At 42.3% G+C, this 26,036-nt stretch overlaps 1 protein-coding gene across 3 annotated transcripts in view; it reads right to left on the reverse strand.

Annotated features, from left to right (window-relative positions):
* Positions 1–237: 237 nt before the first annotated feature.
* Positions 238–26,036, reverse strand: part of FAT3 (FAT atypical cadherin 3) — a 516,537-nt gene continuing 490,738 nt past the window's right edge. For 2 of the 3 annotated variants that reach the window (XM_090265749.1, XM_090265748.1), the window contains 7 exons: positions 21,758–22,226; positions 9,767–9,920; positions 7,287–7,942; positions 4,202–4,315; positions 2,096–2,155; positions 1,485–1,520; positions 238–860 (listed from right to left, as the gene is read on the reverse strand). In XM_090265749.1, coding sequence (XP_090121875.1) covers positions 238–860; positions 1,485–1,520; positions 2,096–2,155; positions 4,202–4,315; positions 7,287–7,942; positions 9,767–9,920; positions 21,758–22,226 — 2,112 coding nt within the window. The remainder of the gene's footprint in view (positions 861–1,484; positions 1,521–2,095; positions 2,156–4,201; positions 4,316–7,286; positions 7,943–9,766; positions 9,921–21,757; positions 22,227–26,036) is intronic. The other variant, XM_090265750.1, reaches the window with a different exon arrangement.

The following is a 26,036-nucleotide window of genomic DNA, read 5'->3' on the forward strand; positions in this document are numbered from 1 at the left end:
TTGGTCATGAATGCAGGAACAAACCACAAGGGCTATCAATCACCTCTCAGAAACAATTTCTGAGCCTTTCCTTTCTGTCCAACTGGAGTCAAGCTGGCTTGAAACAGTGTGACTTGTGAAGAAGTTTCCAGTGGAAAATACCACATTTCCTCCTCGCTCAACACACCACTGTCCATGGAGATACAAGCTCAGCCAGTCTCCTGTAGCAAACAGTGCAAAGCACCGGAAGTGCTTCCTCTACACTTGGGTCTGGTGTTGAGTTTCGATAAAGGGAATGTGAAGGCTGGTGAGGCTAAGCTCCCCCACACTCTCATAGTCACTCACGGCTACTTCCGCATCGTCAAAGCCGCAGTTGGCTGACACATCGGAGGATGAGGTGCCTCTGGAATTGTGCAAGGATAGAGAAACACTGTCTGTTGGGCCTGCCGTCTCTGTGCCCTGGTTCATGTTCCCGGCAAAAGTACTAAATTCACAGCCAGCAGGCGGGCCTGCCAAATCTGCTTCATTGGGGAATGAGTGAGGTGGGAGGTACTGGCTGGGATGGAACTGGGGTCTTCTCCTGCAGTCTGGGCTCAGTGTACTGGCCAGTGACACAGGCTGGGAGGATGGCAGGGTCTCGTACTGGTCTGGGAAGTCCTCTGGCAGGGGAGGGGGCAGCTGGTCGTGACTCAAGAACTCCTCTTCGTGAGGGGGTGGGTACTCGCTGTCGATGTCGTAGCCGCCCAGGTAGTAATCGCTCTCCAACTCCCTTGTGCTACCCTGGTGCGCAGACCCTCCCTCCTGGTTCTCATAGTTGGGCAACTCTTCTATGTCTGACAGGCGGGCCGCTGGCATCCAGTCAGACGTGTCCCAGTGATAGGCTGTGAGTAAAAAAACCACAGCAGTTAATTTTCTCGAGGTTGGAGTTGGGGCAGGGTTTGGAAAGGAGCAGATAAGGGACCTGGCATGCAACTAACATCCCAGAGACCCTAAGAAGCCAAGTCATGTGCATGCTCCTTACAAGGGGTGTCAGGGACCAGCCATGCTCTGGCCCTGGAAGAACAAGGCGATGACAGCTCTGAGAGGTGGTGCTGGTTGCTGGACAGCCTTACGCTCAGCCAAGCCATAAGTGGCGGCTAGCAAGGGCATGCTGAGGAAACAGTTCTAGGGTCCCCTCCCCCCTTTCTCTCTTCCAATCCAAACGTTAAGTGCAGTGAGGGTGGAGACATGCTCGCAGAGAGAGAGCTGTGTCAGCCATACTGTGGACCCACAGAAGGCAGAGAGATATGCACGCAGATGGATGAACTGCATGTGTTGGGGGGTGGCTGGGGGAGGGATGTGGGCAAGGTGCTCACCTCCAGTACCAAGCTCACAAGACACCTGGAACATGCAAAATTCAGATCAAAGAAACTCAGAATAAATGGAGGGAGAGGGACAGGGTAAGAACGAACTCAGCAATCGAAACACGTAAGTAAAATGCTATGCTGGGGGCGTAGCAGAGTCACCTCGGTTGTAGTTCTGCCCTTGATCCATGACAGACACTGTTTAAACACAAAGTGAGAGGTAAAACTGACAATCCAAGCCATGTGAAAAGGGCAAAGAGAACATTTTAGATGACTTAAAAGGCATGCTGCTATTTCTCCCCATTGCTGTTTAGGTAATAAAAAGATAAATCCTACCCACACCAGGCCCTAAGTGTATTATGTCACTAATATAAGTTACCTAATTGAAATCAACCCGCATTATATTGTAGCTTTCAGTTATTTCTTTAGTATTCCCAGGTCATAGTAGGTGCTCAGTGAATACATGTTGAATGTAAGAATGATTTTAGTATTAATCTGGATTCCAGGTAATTGGATGCTCTTCTCTTGGAAGAAATTTTATAAAAGGAGCATCCCACGAGTTAAAACAAATTATGAACTAGATTTTTTTCTAAACTTTAAAAATTCACCCCAATGCCTAGCAGAACATCCAGTGTCTCCTTGGAAACCACCTGCTTCCTGCCCCCTCTGTTGTCAGCTGATTAAAATCACCCCTAGTTCAAAGTAACAAGGCAATATTTCCAAAAGGATAGGTCTTTACACAAAGAAATGCTATGGAAGAAAAAAGTAAATACCTTCATTTTCTATAGTGTCAACTACATTGTTGACAAGCTGAATGACAGTCACTATGGATGCTTGTGGCCAGGAAAAGAAGACAGGAGGGTGGGGAAGGACAGCTTCCGGTTAGTTATGCATTTTAAACATACGTTAATTTTTCTTAACAATAATGACAACAACAAAGGTGCTGCATGCAGGTTGCCCAGAGCCTTCCTACAGCTGTCCATTAGGCAGTGACTCAGTGGACACTTCTTTTTTCTAAGGTTTCAGGATTCTGGGAACAAAAGGGAAATGGCCGCCAATCTGGGACAGGCCTCCTTAAAGGCATATCAGCAGGGATGGCTGCATCATAAAATCATACTTCATGGCCCAGTGAAATCAGTCTAAAAAGGCAGTGGCTCATCGTGCCTGTGCTAATTCCTCATGAGTAAGTCCCAAAGGCTCTAACGGAAGACCTCACTATTCCCGAAGGAAGAGAATTCTCTGTTGGTCATCCGTGCTGCTCCAAATCAAACACCATGATGGAGGGTAACCTTGCAGGACTCATGGCTTCACGTTCACACGATGCCACCCACAGCCTAGGATGACCTAAGGCCCAGCTCTCACCAGTCAAGTGTAGACAGACATCAGCATTTGGCCTCTGAAATAGAAATCTGGGAAGGCAACTGCTGTGCTCTGTATGAGTTGGCTTAGCACCTGATAACAGCAGCTTGTGGAGAGACGATCAGGTTTAAACCTAATTTGCTGAAATTTCCTAACACTGCTTGCTTTAGTCAGGACCAATCCAGAATGCTTAGCTTGTAAGGCTGAGTGTGTGACCTTAGGGAACACGAAGCAGAGCCCATGAGAACAGTCAACCCAGCATCACTGCCAGAGCTACTGCCTGGAGTTTGGAAACTATCTGTTCTTGGTTGTTTTTCTACAGAACACAAACCAGTGGCAGCTTTTCTTATGGTTGGGGATGAGAAAAGGAGTGAGCATTCAGGCAAATGGAGCTGGAGGCATGTCCCTGACCTTCTGAAAATGGTGAGAAGAAATCCACTGTTACAGGGTTTATTACCCCACCAGTCAGGTACACTGAGCTTTCTGCACCTGTCAGGAATGCCAGGTCCTGGGGGTGGAAGTGACTTGAGGGTGGCGGCAATAAAAGTGGACTATTTTACTTCCAGGATTGCTATGGCCTGTGAGCTCACCTGTTCTTGTGTTTACCTGGGGGCAGAGACAGTGTTGTTTTCATTTTGTACTTCTGGGTACACAATGTCCAGCTCTGGGTTCAGCACACAGAGAAACCCAAAAGGAATTTCTGGGTTGAATGATTACATATATTAACAAATATTCAATTTTTGTATATTGCTTATAAATGGGAAAATGACATAGGAGAAGGTGACTTTTTGAAATTATTCTTCGTTCATCACTCTTGCTGTCTCATGACCACTTCTGCTACCCACCCCTGCCTTGATGAGACAAACCCATCCTCCAAAGCTGGTCCTCAGCTCTGGAAATCCAGCCTAGAATCCTCTTCATTAGCATAAGTTCACAAGAGGGAAAGGTCCATGAACCACATGGAATTGCATGCAGCATTTTGGGTATATGTGCATTTTTGTAAGGGGCTGATCCTTAGTATTCAATAGATTCTCCAAAGGCCCATGTCCCCAAATGATCATAAGTGGGATTTCACTGAATAAAGATGCCACTTGTATGGGAAGGAGGTATTGCCTGTGAACTTATTTCTAATGATATGGATATTGGATGTAGAGTGAAGAGATAATCATTAGTAAAATAAAAAAAGAAAAGTTATCAACTACAATGTTTGTTAGAGAGTATCATTTGGGATAAGGTAGTTCCATTATGAACCAGATCTAAGAGCACGCATTCCTGGAGGTCCAGGGGAACCTTGTCAGCCTGTGACACAGATCCCCGGGTCTGCTCACAGCTGCAGCTCCATAGATGCTCCTTCAGCAGTGACACCCCAAAATGGAGCCGTCTGAAAAGCTGGTGAACATGCGCAAAACCCATGATCAGGTCAAGAAACAAAACTGGCCACATCACCTTCCTCTCAACCACTGACTGCTGGCACAGGAAGCAGAAGCCACCCTGGGGGGATCAAATCCATGACTTCTTACCGTTGTCATCACCAGAATCCGACTGGAAGGAGCTCAGGGACTGAACTTCAGAGTTGCTGCCTTTATTACTGCCTGAAAAGCAGGTCACTTCTCCTGGGTCATCGGCTCCTTTGTCTTCGTGGACAGCCAGAGAACAAGCATAAATGACAAAGGTTACCTTGTGCATATTTCCAGCCCTGCCACTCCCAGCGTTCACTTCTCGGAGCTCTTTCATTTGCTCAGAGAAAATAATTTAGCTCCACAATGGAGAATTGATTGTGCCATTGGGGTCAAAGGTCCCTCTGTCAATCAAGTGATTTACATTATGGATACAAAACCCTTAAACCACAGTAAATGAGCTTCCAAATAGCTGACAGCTGAAAGTGGCCGTTCCCTCCTCAAAGTGAAGCCTAAGTGAAGAGTGAAACAAGGATTAACTGTCTGGGTTGCTCTTTGTCATTCAGAGTTCATTTCAATCATTTACATGAACTGATGTGGTGTCAACACCAGGTTAAATGAGAATACTTTTCAAATAGGGGTATAAATATTTTATAGGCAAAAATGCCATTACATTTATCCTAACTTCCATCTCTGGGGAGCAGGTGGAGTTCTCAGCACTGCCTCCTAGAGGGCAGTGTCACCCCATTTTTAGGAATGACAGTGTTCTGCAATCAGATGAGAGGGCTGTCAGCAGTATGGACAGAGGTGCTCTTACCCACACACTTCCTCCCTCTTTGCCATACAAAGATACAAATACAGACTGAACCAGCCCCCCTTTCTCAAGGGCTATCATCTTCTTTTTTATTTGATGGACTAAAGGAAACAATAAAAACAACCCATATCTTAAAACTGTCAAGTGGAAAATGAATTAACCACCTAGAGATTGTCTTGCCAGCTAATTGCCTTGCTTAACAAAGAAGGAAATGTATTCAATAAAAACCCAATAATACTTTGGGGAAAAATGCGTGTTTGGGCTTGAGGTAGATTCTGAGAATAAAGCTGTCACATTACAAGTGGGTGGAGGGAAATGATCACTAGAAAAAGCTTCAAATCATCACATAATGTGATGGCATGAAGAATGGTGACTTATGATTAAGGAAAAAATTGTTCCTGTTCGTGACTGGAGAAATCCCTGTTTCTTCCATTATTAGTGATGTCAGTAGCGGGCCACTGGCTCTGCATCTGCTGTCAGATGCTAAAGACACAGCAAAATGATGAGCTGGATAAACAACTGATATAAGTGGAAAGAGACACCAGGGAGAAATTCACCTTCCAACAGCCACACCACAGAAAATATGAAAATGTGCTTCAGAAAAGCATGAAGTGAGCACCAGGCCTAGCCCTGAATACAAGGGGAAAAAACTGACAAATGGTCTACCCTGGTGAATATAGTGCTGTGCACAAAACTGCTTTCTCCATTCATTAAAACCCCGTTTTTCATTGTTCAATAAAAAAGAGACTTTCCTTTAGTCAGTAGATTGGCAAAGTTTCAGTAAAGTCTAACTTTACAGATGATTTGAGAGGAAATATATTTACAATGAAAGACCAAAGGCATCAACTTTAAATATAAATGTGTCTTCAGAAAAAGAGTCAGACACCCCTCATGTATCTGCTCCACTGATCTAGATGCTTCCTGCTTCTGGAAGGTCCTCTTCAATAGTTTCCTACCGAAATTTTACTCATGCTTACAGACACCAGTAGGAATCCCTCGTCCTCCATGAAGGCCTCTGTTATCTCCTCAGCTACATAGGATCTTGAGCTTCATTTGAAACCTGCCTCTACCCCTACCCTCTACCCCAACATATATCAGAATATACCCAGGGCATCCCTGCTACTCAAAAGCTATTTGGCCTGATGAAAAGTCATAGGTTACAATAGAACTTGTCTTAGTTTCATCCCAGCTGTGTTAGGGCAGGGGCAACAATCACCATCTCTCACCTAGATGTTCATAGACACCATCTAATTAGTCTATCTGCTTTCTTCTTTCTTTGGTTCTGTCTAATCTCTTCTGCAAGGAGCAGAGCCATCTTTTAAAAATGTAAATTAGATTATGGCACTCACCTGCTTAAAACCCACACTAGTCTTTCTGTTAAAATGTACTCACTCTCCCCTGGTGCTCACCAAGCTCCAACTACATTGATCTCCTCCATGTTCTTTAACATGTGACAGTCTTCCCCACCCAAGGGCCTTTGTATCTGTGGCTCTTCCCTTTGTCTAGAATACTGCTGCACGAAGCCAATGAAACAGGAAACACCATCATCTGGCCCAGACCACGTTTCCCGCCTGTGGTTCACCCTCTTATTTCATGGACCCTGCATTCCAGCCAGATGGAATGACTTGCTTTTCTTCTTATCTGGTGGGTCCCTCTAGGTGGAATGCCCTCCTTTTCCAGACCTGTAAGTCAACCATGATCCAATTCAAATGTCCTTTTGCTCTTCTCAAGTCTTTACTTTATAAGACTGGAAATACTTTCTTCTCTCGACCGTCCAGAGCACACTTTCTGTGTATCACGTATATAGCTACATCGCTTACTGCTACTGTGAGGAGAGCATGGGTTTTAGAGTTTGGCAACTCTGGATTGGGTTACCGTTTATTAGCTTTTACTATGGAACAGACTGACAGCTATCAGAGGGGCGGACCGGATGAAAGAAGGTGAAGGGATGAAAGATCATATATGCATAACCCATAGACACAGACAACTATGTGATGATGGTCAGAGGGAAGGCAGGCGGGGACTCGGTGGAGGTGGACCAAAGGGAGAAAATGGGAACATTTTTAATAGTGTCAACAATAAAAACAAAGTTAAAATAAATACATAAAAAAAAAAAAAAAAAAGACTCTTACTAGCTTTCTGACCATGGGCACCTTATGATACTTTCTGAGCCTCATTTTCCCCATCTGTAAATGGGGGTAAGACCCAGAGTGAATTTTCGGGGCTGATATGTGAACATACAATGCCACAGCACATCCTAAGGTGCGCTCTGTCCCTGTGGGTTCTCTCTCCCTTCCCTAATTCCCTTCTCAAGTGCCCCCCCACCCCAAAACACACACGCACGCGGCTTCCCCATGACCATAAAGGAATAAAGACGCATTAGTTCCTACTCACTCTCAGTTCCTGCATCCCATTCATTCTTCCGGATGGAATCGCAGTCAGAGCGGCAGGGGGACACGGCTGGGAGGTTGGGGGCCACACTGCACACAACCACACCCCGCCTGGCTGTCAGGATGCGCGGTGACTCGGGGTGGAAGGTGGTCATCTCCTGGTGCTCGCCGCCCAGTCCATCCACGATCTTATCCAGGTTGCTCCTGGAGTCACTCTGGAAGCACGGGGTGTAGGCCATGGGGCGCACGGGCACCTGTGGGGGCCCCACCTCCTGGTAGACGTTGCGGCCGTCCCCGCTGCTCCGCAGGTTCCGGAACGGGATGCCGTTGCTCTTGTTGAGCAGGGCGGCCGTGGCAGGGTCCTGCACCAGCGTGATGTTGTTGCGGGAGTAGTTCTTGCGGAAAACCTTCTTGCGGAAGACGATGAAGACGACCACCAAGATAAAGATGATGAAGAGGACCACAGCGATACCGATGAGCTCCTCCTTCCCCACGTAGGAGTGGCCGGCCTGGATGTTGGGCACCACCACGGGGCGCAGCCCGCAGTACTGGCCCACAAAGCCCGGGGTGCAGTTACACAGGAAGGAGCCGAACACGTTGACGCAGGAGCCCCCGTTCTCACACTCCTCCCTCTCGCACTCGTTGATGTCCTCTTCGCACCTTCAGGACCAAACACACACAGCCCCCTCTCAAGCATCAGACCTGGCCACACAGGCCTGTATACTGGAGCTCGATTTAAAGCTGGCTTCTTTAAAATTAAATAAAGCACCTAAAGGGTACATGAAGCCCCATGAGACTGGCGTGATGATGTGTGTAAGCAGGAGATGGCTGGAATCGTCAGCATACATTAAGATATCTCTCCCAACCAACCTCCCCCCAGATAGTCTGACCCTATGCTGGTGGGAGCAAGGAAATGGCCATCTTGGAAGAGAAGAGAAGGAGCAGAAACAGAAAGAATAGATGCTGCTGAAGAGGTACTGGTTTCCAAATCCTTGGGGCCAGATGCATTTCAGAATTTAAAATTTTGCAGTTTTAGAAATGGCACACAGTACATATCTTTCATGTTATGTAAAATACCTATCCCACCCCAGGAAATGGTGCTGGCATGAGGCCCATAATCAAATTTACCAGTGTTTCAACAGTAAAACATATGGATATTCACACTCACTGAAAGAAATAAAGACTGAGAAATAGCTTCAGAGTGGTTTTGACTGTTGTGGGCACCAAATTAGTTTGCCACTAATTTTTCCTCTATCCTGTTAGTTCTTGGAGCTTTGGGGTTTTGTAGAATTGCAGATAAAGCTCTGTAGAATTATATATCCTATAAAATGTTTCCCGAGAGGAGGAAGTCTTTAGTTCTGACATTTTTCTGTAATGGTGAAAGCAATTTTTGAGTAACAGGATGTACAGAGGTGGGTATGTGCATGGAGGTCCACATAGCTACACAGCTTCCAGAATCTATGCTTATGTTAAAAGCTAATGCTAATGCAGATTACCAGGACAAAATGGCCAAAGCATTCTGGTAAAAAATAATTAAATTAATTTTATTCTCTTTAAAGCAATCCATGACTTGCTTTGAGTATAATCATAAGGCAAACACTTAAGTCTTGCTATTTCTTAGTTTAAAATTATTTGAGCACACAGACCATTTTCCTTTCACTTTTCTCTACTTCAGCGATGCTTCCTCTATGTCCACTTAAAAGGCCCATCACCTACTTATATTTTTGGTAAACCACTGTGTAATGTAGTCAAATGTCCCTAATTTGAACACACTGAAACCAGGTCAGTTGGAAAGTAGTCAGAAACACAAAGTATTTAAAAATAAATGCAGCTTTATTACTTTAGAGTACATCCAACAACTGAAAGCCTGTTAAGTATTTCCTGGTAAAGTCCTTGGGAGATTTGCTTTAATTAGTACATAAGACTGATCTGTAATTAGAATATCACTTTCTTGAGATTACAAATATATACTTTTAAAACCATAAAGGGTGGATGAAAGTAGCACTTTACTAAAAACTTAAAATATTCTTTCCATTTATCTAACACCTTAATTTCCCTACTTCTTGGTGGGAGGGGAAAAGTGAGCTTTAGTTTCTCAGAATCATCATGAAATGCTAAGCAGTGGAGTCCAGTTAATGAATTCTGGGGAAAAGGACAGTATGTCTGCCTCAGAATTACACTGGAAATATTAGGGTACAGAGATGACTTTTTTAAAATAATTGTTTTCTTGCTTACAGAACACAAAGCTATTACATAAAAATTTGAAAATATAGAGAAGTATAAGGTAAAGTATATAAATTACCCATAACCCCATTACCTAGAGATAATCCCTGTTAACATTTTAGTCTCTAGTAAGCATATATATAAAGATATTAACCCTTTGCCTGTCTTATTACTGGTTAATAGTGCATCCCAGTTAGTTGTTTGCTGTTTTGTTCTCTTAGCAGCAAGAAACAGCATAACGACCTGAACAATCTCACTTACGTGACTCCAGTGAGCCCAGCTTTGCAACTGCAGATGAAAGTATTTCCTATCGGGTCGCAGGAGCCTCCATTCCGGCAGGGGTTTGGGAAGCAGGCTGTGATCTCAGATTCACAGTTTCTCCCAGTGAACTGTGCGATACAGGTACACTGATAGCCTGGGGAAACAGAGGACCTCATGAGCCACGGGTGCTGCTGGTAACATGCAGAGTGCATGGACTCATTTATAACACTTCTCACTCCAACTGAACAAAATCAAAGGCAGATCCCAACTCCCAAAGATGATTAATAAATTGGTTATTTTGAACTTGGAACACAGCTTTTCACAAAAATGGCAAGTAATAATTTGGATCTCCCACTAAGCCACAAATTCACCTAATTAATCACATACACGAAAGATAGTGAGAATGGTAAGAGGCACCCAAGGAACACCTAAGATTCCAAGAACAGAGACCAGGATGGGGAGGAAGATGCTTGCCCCACCACAGTGCTATTGTAAAAGACAGGATGCTTTCAGATAGGAGTTTATCATAGGTACTATGCTCATGTCATTAGAACATATTCTACAGTAGCTTCCTGAGAAGTGGTTTGTTTATAAAAGGTAAATGCTGTGAGATCTTGAATAGCTGGACATATCTTTACTCCACCCTTACACCTTTTTGACAGTTAGGTGGTATATGGAATTCTAAGCAACTCCCTCCAAGTTCCTTTTAAGAGATCCAAAGTCATTTTGGTTCCTCAAGTTTACATGTGACTTGGCTTATTTTCCTAATGTCTTAGAGTATCTTCTGTTGTCCCAGTTTTCTGAGATTTCACTGTGATGTACTTTAGTGTGGGTGTATTTCAATCAGTACTGGGTACTCAGTGGGTTCTTGCAATCTGGGGGAAATTTTCTTTAATTATTTCATTGATGATTTCATTTCCTTTGTTTTCTCTGTCCTGTCTTTATAGAACTTTTATGGTTTGGATCTCAGTTCTTTTGGATCTTCCTTGAATTTTATCTTTTCCTCTTATACTACATTCTTGTGGGTTTTTGCTTTATTTTTCTGAAAGTTTCTCTATTTTTGAAACTTCTATTGAGATTTTCATTCATGTTGTCATTTTCCAAGGACTTTTTATTTGTTTGCTGAGGTTTTTAAAAAAAACATATTGTACCCTGTTCCTATTTCAGAGTTACAATATTTTCTCTGCTCTCTCTGCAGATATTAATATTTTTAATCCTCACCTGAAGATATTTTCATTGATTTGAGAGAGAGGAAGGGAAGGAAAGAGAAGGAGTAGGGGGTGGAGAGAGAGAGAGATATCAGTTGCCACCCATATGCACCCCGAGAATCAAACCTGCAACCTAGGTATGTGCCCTGACTGGGAATCAAACCCACAATCTTTTGATGTATGGGACAACACTCCAACCAACTGATCCATGTGGCCAGGGTGATATTAATCATATTTTTATGAAATTTTCTCCCTGCATAGTTTCCTCCAAGTTGCTTTTCTATGTTTCTGTGTGTTGGTCTCTGTGATGGTAAATTTGGTGTCAGACTGATCAGGCTATAGTCCCTAGTTGTTGGTCAAACGCTACTCCAGATATTGCTTTAAGGGTATTTGTGGATGTGATTACCATTTAAAATCAATTGAATTTAAGTAAAACTGATTACCCTCCAAAATGTGGGTAGGTCTTCTCCATTCAGTTGAAGACCCTAAGAAGAAGGAATTCTGCCTCAAGAGTGCAACATAGAAATTTTGCCTGAGTTTCCAGCTTTGAGAATTTCAAATTCAACATGGCAAAATTAACTCTTACATCAATTTCCAGTCTGTTGGCCAGCCTTATAGATTTCAGCCCCCACAATCCTGAGAGCCAGTTTTTTAGAATCCATCCATCTATCCATCCTATTGGTTCTGTTTCTCCAGAGAACATGAATACATTCCATCTTCCAAAGTAGAGGATTTCCTTCCTTGTCTGGTAATTCTGGCTTATCAGCTTATATCAGGGTGGTAAAAACTAGAAATCTGGTGGGAAGTTCTAAGCACTTGAGTGAGGCTTATTAACTATGATATTGTGTCAGTTACCTTTGAGTTGGTCAATTTCTCTGGTAATTGCTCTTAGTAAATCTTCCCAGACTGAGGGCAAAGGCCTGATTTCTAACATTCAGGGGACTAAGTGATGGTAGAGGAAGGGTGGTTGTGGGTCTCAGCATCCAATGAGCACATCATATTTACTTCTTTCATGAACACTGTAAATAACCATCTTTACTCTTATTTGAAGGGCTCTTTGACTAATCTCTGATCCCCAAAGTGGTCAGTAATTGATGTTGGGATTTTGTAGATTGATCTCTTATAGGTATAAGATATTTAATAATCTATAGATTGAAATAGTGTAGGCTCTCATAAGCATTTTACTGAATCCACACTACACATAATTCTACTATATAAAAGGACATTATGATTATGTGTGAGTGTTCACAGGTTCAGAGAGAGAAAGACCATCTTCAGGACGCAGGTTCAGTGGCAAGAGAGAACTCTTTATATTCTTAAATGGAGGGAACACTGTAGTTCCAGTCTCTCCGGCATCAAGAAACATGGAGAGCCAGAGATGGAGGCTCAGAGAGACACTCTTAAATGGAATACTGATGAAATTTGAGGGAACTAACTTATAAGGGAAGATTATTATTGATGCAAACTGTGTCCAGAGATGACCAGTCTGGAGTCTAGGGGCAGGTGCAGTGGTCTGAGATATGCTTGCTTCAAATTATGCTGATTCGGATTATTCTTTCCAATTTGGAATGTAGTTCCACCTAAATGGAATTGAGGATTGCTGAAAGTAGTTGGGATTGAAAACAATGCTTCTTTGTGTCACCTGGCTCCTCCTTAGCTAGGATGGCATGCCATTTAGAGGTAGAGTAACTTGTGAGTATGAATTAGATTCCTTTTTAGACTAACAGGAGGCGTGAGACAGCTACAATACAGGATTCTGGAAAGCACGTCAGTGATGAGAAGGAAGGAAAGTCAAGATGGGGGAATCTAAGGCAAGGTGGGTCAGCTCAGGTACAACTCCTTTCTCTCCAGCTCCTCTTTGGCATGATTCTGGCATTCACTCAAAAAAACAAAAAAAAAAAAAACAGAAAACAAAAAACTACAGAAGTAGCAGGGGGCAAGGGAGGGGCAAGGAGAGACTATCTGGAAATAAGGAACATTTGAATCCTATCATGGAAACTGGATTCTAACAAGGGTTGTGGGTTTGATTTCTTTGATTTGATGTCTCTGTGCCCTAGAAAATCAGAATTTAAAATGAGGCCCTACCTCCAGTGCACTATTTTACACCCACACATTTTTCCTGCATTTTGTCATTTTCATTATCTTTCGTGGGTTGTCTAGTGCTACCTGATGCAGCAGCCAGCCTGACTGATTAGCTTGTTCACTGACTGAGTGCCTAAGCAATAGGCAGCGGTGTGCTGGAGCCAGCTCAGACAGGGGCGTGAGAGCTGGCTGTTCAACATCCGGGAATTTGGCAGACCAGTTATTAAACCACTGGTAGCCTGACATCAGCCATGGTGAGAGTATTTACACCACAGAAATCAGTAAATGCCACAAATCAGAGCTTTCATTTTTAGAGACATGGCTTACCAGCACACTCCTGGAACAGGGACTATGGCAAGCATTTGGGATGCAAAGACAGAAAACCTACAGACACCGTGAGCACAAAGATGCTACAAAACTACCATGACAGCAGGCACAGGGCACAGTGGGAACACAAACGGGGACACTGGACCTATGCTGGAGAAAACCATATATGACTGAGGAGCTCACTCTGAGAAAATTTGCTGTACATTTTGAAGATGATGATGATGGTAGCTAACATTTATATGGTATTTATTATGTACTAAGTAATTCTAAGTGCCTTATATGTATTAATTCATTTAATTCTCCAAAAAGGCCCATGACAAAGGGACTATTATTATTCCCATTTTATAGATGAGGAAACTGGGGCACTGAGAAGTTGATTACTTATTCACAGCCATGAACCTAGCGTGGACTTGAACAGCAGCAGCCTGACACCAGAGTCCTGAACTGTTCAGTATTATCTTGAACTGTATTTTCAACAACCGCACTTCATCACACGCTCTATTTGGATTTCTCTGTTTATCTAAAAGCAAACTGTATCAGTGCTGCTCTCAGAATCTCAAACCCATGGGGCAAAAAAAGTAGAGGCCCTTTGGAAGAAATCTTGCTTTTTTAGAACTTTAAATTTGGAGGAGTTTTTATGTTAATGCAATTCAAGGGAAAAGCAATTAGATTAAAAAAAAAGTGATCAGATGTTATTTTTAATGAAAGAAGAGTGATATCTATTGTTTGGCTCTGTGAAAGAGGTTTGTTGATCAAAATTAACCTGTTCTCACGAAGTATTACTTATGGTCTCATTATCCTAGGCTGAGTCCCATTATTAATAACTTTTATAATATCAGTCAGTCTGCCATAATGATACTAAGTGACCTAATGCTTTAGTGGTATTTAAATCACTTTCAGTCATTCTATGAAGGATAATAATAATCCCATGAAGGAAAAATAAGAAGCCCATTAACATCCCCACTCCATGGGCTAATGGCTTGTTCAAGGACATACAGCTAGTAAATGACTGAATTTGAACTTGAACCCAGGTTTTCCGATTCTCAAATCTGTGCTGGCATTGGAACTTGTCAGTGAGCCAGAACTCATTACTTGCTCAGAGTAAGAAGGAGAGGCTTGTAGTTACTTCCCACAAATCTCCAGGGAGCTGATAAGACACTGAGATGAACAGTATCAGATACCCTTTCTGGGAGCCAAATGATCATCAAATAATAAAGATAATAGCATAAGAAAGTTTCTCCTCTTCCCAAGCATTACCATATGTTGATATACAACACAAGTAAAAGAAACAGAATTCCAAGAGATATCCAGGCATTATTTGATTGCACATTATTTTAATTTTTGTAAATGTAAAAGAAAAATAAAATTCAGTATATAATCTCAAAGTCTTATTTTTTTAAACCCTCACCCAAGGATACGCTTATTGACCTTAAAGTGTGGGGGTGGGGGAGAGAGAAGAGGAGGGAGAGAAAGAAAGACTGAGAGAGAGAGAGAGAGAGAGAGAGAAAGAGAGAGAGAGAGAGAGAGAGAGAAACCTTGATCAGTTGCTACCCATATGTGCCTTGACTGGGGATTGAACCAGCAACATTTTGGTGAATGGAACAACATTCCTACCATCTGAACCATTATCTAGCCAGGGCTCAAAGTCCTCTGGGTTGCAGGGAGAATGTCAAATAAAATAATTGGCAAGAACAACAGTTTATTAGGTGCACAAAAATATGCTAAGAACTTCCCATGCATTATTCTCATTTATTCTTGATGACAACATTATGGTGTAGGTATTATTATAATAGTTAAAAATGAGGGAACTGAGGCTTAAATAAGTTGCTTTGCTCAAAGTTACACAGTCAAGTGGCAGGTGCCACTTTATACCAGTTCCCAGATTTAAAAAAGACAATCGTTCTATAAGTATTGAGATAGGCATTAAAAAACAAAACAAAACAAAACAAACAAACAAAAAAAACACCTGAAAACAATGTCACAGCTTCTCTGCCCTCAAATATGGCAGAATGAGAAGTGTATTTTTAAGCATTGCCTCAAAGTTGTGTTCTGGGTTAAAATTCTTCTACTTCCATTGGATGCAGATGGTTCTGAAATCTGCACTCAGATAAACGTAAAATGCTCCTCCACTTTCTTTACTCAAAGAAGAATATGGCAAAAACCAGTTAAATGTAAAAATAGGAGTGGTTTGAGCAATTATAGAGTGAATTTGGGCTGTGTAGGTAAATAATCAAGATAATTCCTATCTTACTTCTTTGACTTCTTAGTCGTTTTCTGACCTGATTCATTCAGGTAATGGCCTCAGCCCTTGGCCCTGCTTGCCCGCTTAGATGAACATCACGCTGATTGGGGATTGGGGTTGGATGCCTTGATAAGGAAACATCTGCCTGATGCACAGAGGTGGAAATAATGACAAATGTGCAACTGGCACTTGGGATCTGAAGTCAGCACCAGCCACTATGTTTGCTGAGCTACAGATTTCATTCAGAAATTCCAAGGATGTACATGATTTGGGGAGGCAGCTATGATTTGGCTGTGAGGCCCCTGATGCAAGTGTTTGCTCTGGCTGTTACCCAGCAGCTGGTGTGAGCCTGACTTCTAGGAACTTCCCCCACACCCCTGATTTTTATCAGGTAATGGAGCCTCACTAAGACCCATTTCATAAAGGATAATAAAGTTTCTGGACTGACCAACCACAATACAGCACAGAAATATTAGATGCTTTATTGTTGTAACTATTATAATTGCTATGAATTCTGAAATTTCTGTGTTGCTCATAAACCAAATAATTGAAAGCTACGGGAGCTTTTTACTTTTTTAGGCTGAAATTGGGGAAATAGTGAAACCTCTAGTCTGTGTGACTCTCAGTTAGTATGAGAAAACCAGAGGCAGCATTATCACGTGAGATTCTAAACCTAAGTGTGGTGAGCTCAGCCACAGACCATGGGCCTCTGTCCTTATTCCACCATTTCAACTTGTAGTCACTCTGACTTTTCTCTGTCACCAAGCAGTGTCCACACAATACTTTAAGACCTTGTAAAACAAAAACCTTTGAAGGCTAGGCTGACCTGTACCTGTCCCTAGGAAATCTGGCTCACATTTCATGTATTGTATTTCGATTGGATCAAGCCTCTAACATTGTCTTTGAGGATCTGGAAACATTTAATGTGTTAACAACACTAGGCACACAATAAATCCACACCTTCTAGCATGTTCTTTTGTGTCTGCAATATAACCTGACTGGGTTTTGAGTTTCTCTATTAGTATAGATATTATATAATTTATGCTGTTACCATGAGGTTTTTCAGAAGTATGAAAAAAAGTTTAACTCTATTTAAAAGCCACCCAGAAAAAAATTTCTTTCCCTCTTAAGCTGCAAAGCTCAGTCAAATTATGTCCACAAGTATATTCACTGGGAGCCTGTTTTTTTTTCTTCTCTGCCCTTTGTGCTTAGTGTGCTGGCGGGCGGCATACCCATGGAGGAACCCTGTTCAATTCCCTTAAGCCAGCTGTGAGGGGAAGGAGGCCACACAGTTGAATCCATTGGTCACAGAAACAGCAGTGGGACCCCAGAATTTAACACAGAGCTCACCACAAATCAGGCATTTAATTAAAGTTCGATAGACTGAATTTACCTAAACCTGTACAAGATAGGGACACAAAATATGTATTCAGTAAAACATCACCCAAAGTAGCATGGATAGCTTTGTTGCTGAAAATACTTCTATGCCCAACTATTTGTAACATCTAAGAACTTGTGGTTTTGTGCAACTTGCTTAGAGGGTGTAGGTCCGAAGCTCAGGGTGCCTCCAGACTCTTGATGGTCTGGGGAACAAAGTCCAACCGTAATACAAAAAAAATTATAAAAATATAGGATGAGCATTTGACATGCAGTTCCTAAATGTCCCACGATTGCTTAGCTCTTCTGGAATTCACTGACTCACATTCTTGCAAATACAGTTTACTGAGATTCCCAAACATCTGTGGCTCTCAAACTCAGATGTGCATAGGATCTTGGAGGCTTGTTAAAAACAGAGACCCCTGAATTTCACCTGTGCAGATTCTGAGATTCTGACTTATATGTTTGGGTACCCCACAAAAAAACTTTTCACCAAAAAATTGCTCTTGGTAGGAAGTTCAGGAATTTGCAAATACAACTCAGTGACCTAGCAGAAAGTTCCTCTGACCCGAACAGCAAATATTGGGATGCGCCTTTTCCCTTAACAATCAAGAAGCTCTTCTATAGTAAAGTCTTATTTTAATAAGGTCCTCAGGTGATGCAAATGCACCTCAGAGTTTGAGAATCACTATGTGCAATATGTATATACACACAAAATACTAGTTTTCTTAGGTTTCAGAACAGTTATGAGAAAGATAGAAGAATCAGTGTTTCACCTAGGGATCTTATTAAAATTCTGATTTTGACCCAGTAGGTTTGGGGTGGGATTTGAGATGCTGCATTTTAATATTCCCAGTGATATCAATGCTGCTGTTCCCTGGAACACACTTTGAGTAACGAGTTAAAAGCATAGGCTAGGTAGTTCCACACACTTGGATCTACTTTACTAGCTGTGTGATGCTGGGACAGCTGCTTAGCTTCTCTGGCCTGTTTCTTTATCTGCAAATTTGGGGTAGGGGGAGAAGAATAGTACTGATCCCCAAGTGTTGTTCTGAGCATTGTGTCACAGTGTGTAAGCACTTGCAACGGTGAGTGCTTATCACAGTGCCAACCACACAGTAAGAGTCTGATAAACAGTAGCTCTTACCATTAGAAAATTTACCAAATTTTGATTTTAAGATTTCGACTTCTAGTCTCATGCAAAGCAGTTTGAATGACTATTTTGTTTTGCCAAATTATAGTTTAGCCTCAACTAGGTTTTCCGGGAATGGGCTTAAGCTGAGCAGGGGACAGCATGGAGGACTGAGGACTCCTTATTCAGATTGTGGGTGCCCATTGGGCTGCTCATTGGGCTTCTCCCTGACCACTAGGTCTGGAAATGTAGGGGTTAGAATGGGACCAGATCATTTCTTCTCCACAGTGTTTGCTATTTCCAGTTCAGGTTTATGAAATACATATAATTTGAAGACTTTACCAAAAGAAAGCCTTCACTCTGTGGTTGATTTACAGAGTCAGTTACACTCTTATTATAAGTCGGTGTCCTGGGCTCTGACTCCCTTGGGGTCCCCATGGCTTGTTCTGGGACAGCCAGAGTCACAACACTGGTCAAAGCTGCTGACTATGTCATTCTGAGCTAGCAGGCATGACTTCCTTGACCTTCATGCCAAAAGCTTGATTGTGTTGGATGTGGTTAAAGCAGAATCCTTCTCCTCTGAAAGCAAATGCTCCTTGTTGTGAGTTGTCTGCTTTAAAAACTCTGAATGTTCTAGAATAATGTGCTAGGGTAACCATAGTTTGAGAATTGGCCTATCACCAGGAGAGCCAATAACCAATAATACTCCAGCATTCTTCAAGATGTTAAGAGAATTATTATGCTAAATATGTATCCTGGAATGTTAGAGTAACACATAGCATGGGGTTCCAACAACAGGTAGATGTTTAAAGAAATAAATTTTGCTATCAGCATTCTCCTGTGCATGAAGTCACATTTTAGGGTCTTTACTTTCTCTAGCTCAAATTTCCTCTTTGAATACCACATGCATTCTAGCCTTTGATCTGGGGAAGCATGACCCTCTCCTTCTGATTAGACACCCCTGGCATCCTGAGGGGATTCTTCAAGGCATGAATATTCTTTCATTAATGACTCAGTGTTATTATTATTTTTAAACTATCATTCATAACTAACATGATTTTTATTGTAAATAACCTTATAATTAGCTACATAGTTTCATATATATGAATTTAAAGTCAAATTGTTGGTTCTTTCTTTTCTTGTCCCCACCCCCTGCTCTTTGGTACCAATTGAAGGAATTTGTAGATAGGATACAGGGATCTGCAAAAATTAATATGAACAGATAATGGGGGTGAGAAAATGGATTCACTCTCCTCTTAGAAGCCAAGGCCTTTTCTCTACAGCCAGGAATCAGGTAGGTACCTCCTCACACATCAGAAGAGGAATCCCTGGACTTTGACTCCCCAGGGAAGCAGCAGAAGCTGTCCTCTTGGATTTCCTGGTGAGTGTCAGAGCTTTCTGGCCCTGGGCTCAGTACTGCTGTGCATCAGAGCCCCAGAGTGCCCCAGCTGGACCATGCCATGGGGGCTGCTGAGATAAGAGCCACTGGGCCCCCTCAATTAAACAGAGGTAGCAGGCTTGAGAGAAGTAAGCTGTGATGATGGAGGTGAGGAAAGATACTTCCTTCGCTTTAGAAAAATATAAGCCTCCACGTGCAAAAGAAAGACTTGAATGGGTGAGAGGGTCTATCATGTTGAAGAAAGAGCACCTGTTGTGGAGTCCCAGTCCCAGTCATTGGTGGGAGAGTGGGAAGCAGAGGGACGAAGAGGGGTATGAGGACATGTAGGTGAAGTTGACCTTGACCACTGTAGGCAGGGTTGAGCTCGTGGGGAGGGGAAAGCAAGTTCTTTAGATCATGTGAAAAGTCTATGACAGGTGGGAACTAAGTGCTGGAATATGGTTACACCAAAAGGGGATTAAAAAATAAAGGAAATTTGATGTTTTTGATGTGGGTTATAGTCATTCATTAACATACCTTCACTAGATAATTAGCTTAAGGATTTCATGGCAATTAAAAAAAAATTACAATGCACGCTGAAGAGCAAGATTCCATTGTCTTTTTCCTCAATACAGTGATTACTATTATTTTTAAAGATAACCCATGGTGGAAGCCCATCGCTTTGCCAGAAGAAACAGTGTCCTGCCATCATTAAAAGTATGTTACAATTTGTGACTGTGTACCTAGCATTTGACATGGAGTGGTGTTCTATTTCAACTCGATTTAATTACATGCTCCTTTTATATATCGTAGATGGCTCTCACTAGCAGAATTGTTTTTGCCTGGTGAAAAACTGGCCATGACTTGTCATAATGGGCTGGTTTATAGAACCACTGAAGTATAGTTAGTGCCCATCATTCGGGAATTATGGCACCATAACAACTCTTTATTTACATATACTGCTGAGATAGTAAAAATAGCAAATAGATTTCTTAAATTGGGACTGCAGAAATTTTCCTCCAGGGCACTTGGTCCTCATTGTGGCAGTAACATATGCAGGTCTAAATAACTTTGGTGTCCATATTTTGGCAGTGCATCATTCCATGGACAGGTTATAACATTCTAATAATAAAATGGACTCTAAATTTGGAGTTGGGTTTCACAAACATTAGGTGGTAATGTGCATGGCAGAATCTCTTAAGTGATTTGTGAGGAAGGTTTAAATTTGCTAATCACACTTACACTGAGAGACTCTGAAAGGGGCTGCAGTAGAATCAGTGGCTGGGAGACAGGGAGGTAGTGAAGGCTTTGACTAGGAGAGTGCCTGACCCAGTCTGTGTTAACACACACTGCACCTGTGTAAAGTCAGGGATTCTTTTATCTTCAGACTCCTAGGACTTCAATAATCTTGGTATTTTTTTTCAAACAATAGAAATCCTCTATAAGTCCTCCCATCCCTTTTTTGTTAGAGGGCACCCTATTTGTTTGTTCTTTCATTTTCATGATGTATCTTTGGGGAGAAAATTATTGGGGTAAAGCATCAAACTCTCATTGATCGTTTATCTGTCTGGAGATTTCATGTAAATTGTCCTCTCCCATGGGGCAACTGTAATAGAACAACAATAAAAAAAAGGAAAAGAAAATTGCCTTCTCTTTATTCTTGACTATCCACTCCTTTGTAGTGTTGTCACTAGACTTATCTTTTATACACACATTTTAAAATCATCTCCATTATATTTCTATTTCTGGGGCAGTGGTTTCAATGCCCATCCCCCACTTTAGCTTCTAGTCGAGTTATATGTCTATGTGTGAAAGGGTTGTGTACCTGTTCTCATATGGTCTTCATAACTCACAGTGCTACCAATCATTCTGCAGCAACATGCAGGTGACTCAAGTGGGCAAAAACTTAAAAGGGGATCCTATTCTTCAAGCTGCTGAGGCTTGGAAGTGTGTGGGGTGGGCAAGGGAGGGGGCAGCTGTGACAGCATCTCTGGACTCCTGCGGTCGCAGAGTCCATGGCATATTGCAAATGGATTGGCTAAACTGGACCCTCTCATAATTAATTGCCAAGCTCTCAATGCCCCCAAGGGGATTAAAAAGCTTTGCTAGCATCTTGGTTGAATACTGGTCTCTGGGAGAGCACTGGTGGTTATGCAGGTGTGAGTGAGGCCCCCTGAAAATCTATAGCCCCCACTCCTCCACCCACCCCTACCCTTCCAGGGTGCCCAGGGCTCAGAGCACTCACCCCCGGAGGGCAGGCCTGAGCAGCTGCCCCCGTGCTGGCAGGGGCTGTGCTCACACGCGTCCGGGTACAGCACGCAGCCCAGCTTCAGCTCGGTCAGGCCCACCACCTCGGCGAAGCTGCTGCGCTTGTTCTGCAGGGGCAGCTCGTTGTTGTTCAGCACCACCGAGTCCAGGCAGCCCTGGAAGCCACTCAGCACCTGCGTGACCCGCGTGTCAGTCAGGCTGCGGATGTTATCTGCCTGCACCAGGGCCCCGAAGTAGACGGTACTCTCAGTGCTCAGCGTCTGGAAATAGAGGGGCGCTCTGCGCCGCTCCACGTAGCTGTCGTCCAGGGATAGGCTGGTGAAATTGCGGTTGAGCTCCAGGAAGACCGAGTGCCAGCTCCCATCATTCACTGTGCGGCCGGAGATGCCTAAGAGTCCGGGGCCACTGCCGCAGTCCAGCTGGAACCACAGCTTACCATCTATGATCTGCGCGGGGAAGGACAACAAGGTGCTTTTTAATATTTCTGGCAGTGCATTCCTATACACGTGGCTCCCAGATGGGGAAGGGGAAGGGGATGGGGAAGGGGAAGAGAAGGGAGAGCGGAAGGAAGATAGAACCTTCCAGGTCACTAAGAGCTAAGGAGGTATAAATAGAACATAAATTAATAAAAATACACTGAACGGGTCTTTCCAAAATGTTTGACTCTTGATAGACCCATTAGGGATTATCACAGCATCATTCAGTCTCGCAAATAGACTGTATCTCTATCTATGCATCAGTATGTTCCACAGACAACTCATTCTTAGGGACTCATTTCTGTCTCTGTGGCTCCATGGAATTCCTGGTGCCTTCTCTTTCTGTATAAAGTTCATAAGCTCATGCCACATAAACATGTATACTATATAGGAGAAAGGAAGCTTTGAGAACCAGGCAGAGCCCTGGGAATTTAGGCATGAGGAATTGGATTGGGGCTTTGTCTTGTATCACCTAGGTCACCTGGAGAGAATCACCTGGTTGGCCTCTCTGGGTTTGCGATCCGTTATTTATAGAGCAGAGATAGCTGTTGTGGCTTATTTTATAAGGAGACTATGTCTGCTGTAGAGTGGTTAGCCACATCATACATAGTACATACACACTGTGCTCTGTAATGCACATGTATGGATGTAAAAAGACTGGAGATAAATATTTATTTTCTTTTCAGAGGGCTTCCATGAGTAATGTATGCTGTTGCCTTAGTCACCTTTTTTGTTCAAGAAAGTGGAGTGAATGGATATTGTAAATCATACCAGAATACTCACTCAGTGACAATTGCTGGATGAATATCCATATTATTATTTTAATGTAATACAATGATCGAATATGACTTTGGGGACTACTTTCTTCTGCACAGCCCATCTGCTGTTATGCTTTGGGGTTACAAAGTAGTATCCCTAGTCTATCAAGGAAAATCTGGTGATAAGGGTGCAGTTCATGTACAGTTTTGTAAAAGGAAGGTTTCAATTAATATATTATTTGGTCCATTCTCTCCCCAACCCTACATTCTAACTCTTAGGATAATAACCAAGTTACAGATTCACCCTGGAGAGTTGATGTGGCTCTGATGTACTCATATACATTGAAGCTCTGGAACTAAGAACCATAAAATTATCCAATACTAACACTGAGCACTGTTAAATATAACTTTCTTTTTTTCTGTTGAAAAAAATAACAGCAGCGACACTTCTGAATGCATAGGAAGCCAGAGGCCTACATGATCCTCAGCTTTTTAAAAATAAAACTCATCTGTACCTTTAAAATTCTAGGAGTTTGGAATTATAAGCCTTGTTTAGATGGCAAACTAGAATGCTGATGCCAAAAGCAGTCTTGCAAAAAGTTAATCTTTTCCAATTTCACGAGTTTATTATGCCAGGGAGAGAAAAGAGCACTTTCATATGCTCTCATACTGGAAAATTATACCCTGATCATATTTTATTTGTCTCTGTCTTCAGAATAGGGTTTACCCAGTTTTAAAGGACCTCTCTTTTAAGAGAACAAAGCTTTCTCAAATCAGAGGACAAGTTATTTTAGTTGAAATTGGGGTGTGCATGAAACTGTAAGAAAAGGCTACAGCAATGATCTGAAATGATGTGCTGGGTGAAGGGAAGGAGGCACTTTCTTAAAGGAATGCATAATTCGTAGAGTGTAGCTCTAATGTTGCAAAATATTTAGGTCCCTGGGGTTGTTTCAAATCAGTGATGTGCTTTAACTCAGAGCTTCAGTGGCTTGGGGCTTGGGAGACAACATATCAGAACTGTAAGAAGTCTTCTTGTAGAATTTTGAGTAAAAAAGTTAAATTTTTCCACAGAGTCTTTTGCTTCAGCTCCTTGGTGTGTGGCTTTAGGAAATACACTATTATCATTAAACCTGTAATGAGGGTTACCATATATTCTTTGAAAATGAGACTTTTAACGAACTTATTTTCATGGCTGCCATTAATCACTATCTGGCACTCAGCCAGTGCTCAAAAGTATGCTTTGAATGCATAAATGAATAAATAAATTACCATTCCATCCCTCCAGTTGTCTTTTTTTTATGAACACTTTTGTGCTCCCAACTGTTTGCCTCTGTAGAGGCCCAGAACTACTACTGATTAGCCATCACCTTGGGCTAGTCATTGAGTCTCTCTGAGCCTCAGTTTCCTCGTAGGCACAAAAGGAGTCACCCTATCTATGCAGAGGAGAGTGAGAATTAAAAGTATATGTATATGAAAATACTTTATTAACTTTTAGGTATGTTATTATTGTAACACGTTAACTCACTTCTCAGTGATACTCTTTTATAGACCCTTGCAACTCTGGAATCTTGTGGGAGGCTTCACTGTTATTCTTCAGACCTATGTTAGAAAGATCTGGATGCTCCAAGAGGCTGAATGAGCTTTCCCTGACTGTCTCCCTTTCAGCCCTGGGGTGGTCACTAGCCATGTTTCAGAATGATCAAAATGAAGTCCTGCCATCTATAACTTCCCCCAAAGATAAAATATGCGATATTTGTAGATTAATAACCAAGGATGTGTGCTTTTGCCATAATACTGGACCTAAAAGACTGGCATAGGGAAAAAGTGACTTGTGTCTGGCAAATCTCTCCTGGTGGTCTGACATGTTATTATTATAGGTTTGAGGAGAGCCACAGAACCAGTCCCACCATATTCATTCTTGCTTTGGCTGCCGGGAAACTCAGAGTTATGGTTTTTGTTCAACTGAAATAGCAACCCTGGTTTAGATTTTTAATGATGATATTTCGCCCCTCCCCACTTCATTGGTTGGCTCTTAATATTTTGTTTTTATCTTAATGGTGCTTTGATTTTATTGCATTTGGATGTTCATGGTAAGCTGGAATCTCTTTTGGAAGTAAACAGGCTCTCAATGATGAAGAGATGAATGGCACCTCTCCTGTTGCTTAGAGATAGCAGTGCTCCCTGTCCATGAGCATTTTCACTTCTTGAGTCCTCCATGCAATTCGTTAGCTGTCTTCAAGGGGTGCCCTCCACCCCACTGATTGTCTTAAGTACTTTTTAGAGAATGTGTTCTAACTGGGAAAATATAAATAACCAAGAGTGCAATTTTAACAATGCATTTCAGCATAGTCATTGAACCAAAGGATAAACCACATATTGTACCTAAAGCCAATGAAATTAAATCTTGCATGAGGCTGAAAATCTTAAGCAAACAGATTCAAATCCCTTAAGTGGATATTCCTGGCAACTGTAGGAGACTATCTGCAATAGTTACAGCTGTGTCCTGCTTTGGGCAAACCCAACATATGAAAAGCAACCTCAGAGAATAGACAGATTGGGGGTGATTATTCACACCACAAAGGGATAAATGGGAGAGTCCCTTCAACCAGCAACCATTCCTAGTTTATTAGAATTCCATTTACAGAGATTCAACTTACACAGCTATTAGAAACATGCTTATTTCATGAAATACAATCTACCTTAGGAGCAAGAGCTGCCTAAAAGGTCTAATTCTTCTTTTCCATCCTCACGGGTCTACACATTTTAGACCTTTGCCAGTGAAGTGTCAAATGACAAGCTCCATTTTAGGGTCAAGCCATCCAGGTACAGTATTTTTTCTTCTCAAATTTAATGCAATATAAGAGATTTGCTAAGAGAGTACTTGCCTCAGAAAGATGCCCTTATGAAGGAGGAAAGAGGAAAGTGAGCAACACCTAAGCAGAACCCCTAGGAGCTGGTACCTCTGAAAGGGCAGAGCATTTTCCAAGCACTTAAACCATCCTCCACCACTCAGGGATGTTCA

The sequence above is a fragment of the Furipterus horrens genome, unplaced genomic scaffold (assembly GCF_987537825.1).
Source record: "Furipterus horrens unplaced genomic scaffold, mFurHor1.1.pri manual_scaffold_2, whole genome shotgun sequence".
Classification (NCBI taxonomy): domain Eukaryota; kingdom Metazoa; phylum Chordata; class Mammalia; order Chiroptera; family Furipteridae; genus Furipterus; species Furipterus horrens.